The following is an 840-nucleotide window of genomic DNA, read 5'->3' as shown; positions in this document are numbered from 1 at the left end:
TTTGTTCAGAGCAAACAGTTTATTTTTGGCGACCTTTTGAATGAAACATGTAGAATTAAGTGATTTTTTTTTTTTATTGGTTGACCTTCTCACTGCCACTGTTTCCTGTCTGAATGACGGCGTTGTCGTATGAAAGGCTGCAGTGGTCAGTGGTTGATCCTTTTGTCATATAATTAAACCAGATGTTTTGTGTTGGCTCCAGCTGGTTCTGTGAAACTGAACCGACAGCAGACCGACATCGCGGTGAACTGGGCCGGAGGACTTCACCACGCCAAGAAGTCTGAAGCCTCTGGGTTCTGCTACGTCAACGACATCGTGCTCGCCATCCTGGAGCTGCTCAAGTGGGTTTGAAGTCGTCCAGCACGTGACCCCTGACGAAAAGCACCGTCTTCATCATTATTAACCAAGCCTCGTCCCTCTCCCCAAGGTACCACCAGAGGGTGCTGTACATCGATATAGACATCCACCACGGCGACGGAGTGGAGGAGGCTTTCTACACCACAGACAGGGTCATGACCGTGTCCTTCCATAAATACGGGGAGTACTTCCCCGGAACCGGAGACCTCAGGGTGAGCCTCAGATCTTCATCCTCACTTAGTCACAGGTCATCATTTTTAATGGGCTTTATCTTGTTGCATTTTTCCACTTGAAAACATCTTTAGTAATTTATCTTCTTCTCTTTGTTCTTCTCTGTGTTTAGGATATTGGAGCTGGAAAAGGCAAATATTACGCTGTCAACTTCCCTCTGCGGGACGGTATCGATGATGAGTCCTATGAGCAAATCTTCAAGCCCGTGAGTTCCACATTTAAATCAAGGAAATGATAAAAACCTCTTTTTTT

The 840-nt window shown here is 46.0% G+C and overlaps 1 protein-coding gene across 1 annotated transcript; it reads left to right on the top strand.

The window, feature by feature from the left end:
• Positions 1-202: 202 nt before the first annotated feature.
• On the top strand, positions 203-823 carry LOC111658439 (histone deacetylase 2-like; the record flags this gene model as incomplete). Its single annotated transcript, XM_023410976.2, has 3 exons — positions 203-341; positions 428-569; positions 701-823. Coding segments are annotated over 3 exons (404 nt in total), but the record flags the coding sequence as incomplete, so codon positions are not given.
• Between the last annotated feature and the right edge of the window lie 17 nt (positions 824-840).

This window comes from Seriola lalandi, unplaced genomic scaffold (genome assembly GCF_002814215.2).
Source record: "Seriola lalandi dorsalis isolate HSWRI2012SDOR001 ecotype SW California unplaced genomic scaffold, Sedor1 jcf7180001979538, whole genome shotgun sequence".
NCBI lineage: Eukaryota > Metazoa > Chordata > Actinopteri > Carangiformes > Carangidae > Seriola > Seriola lalandi.
This window is presented reverse-complemented; position numbering and strand designations above follow the sequence as displayed.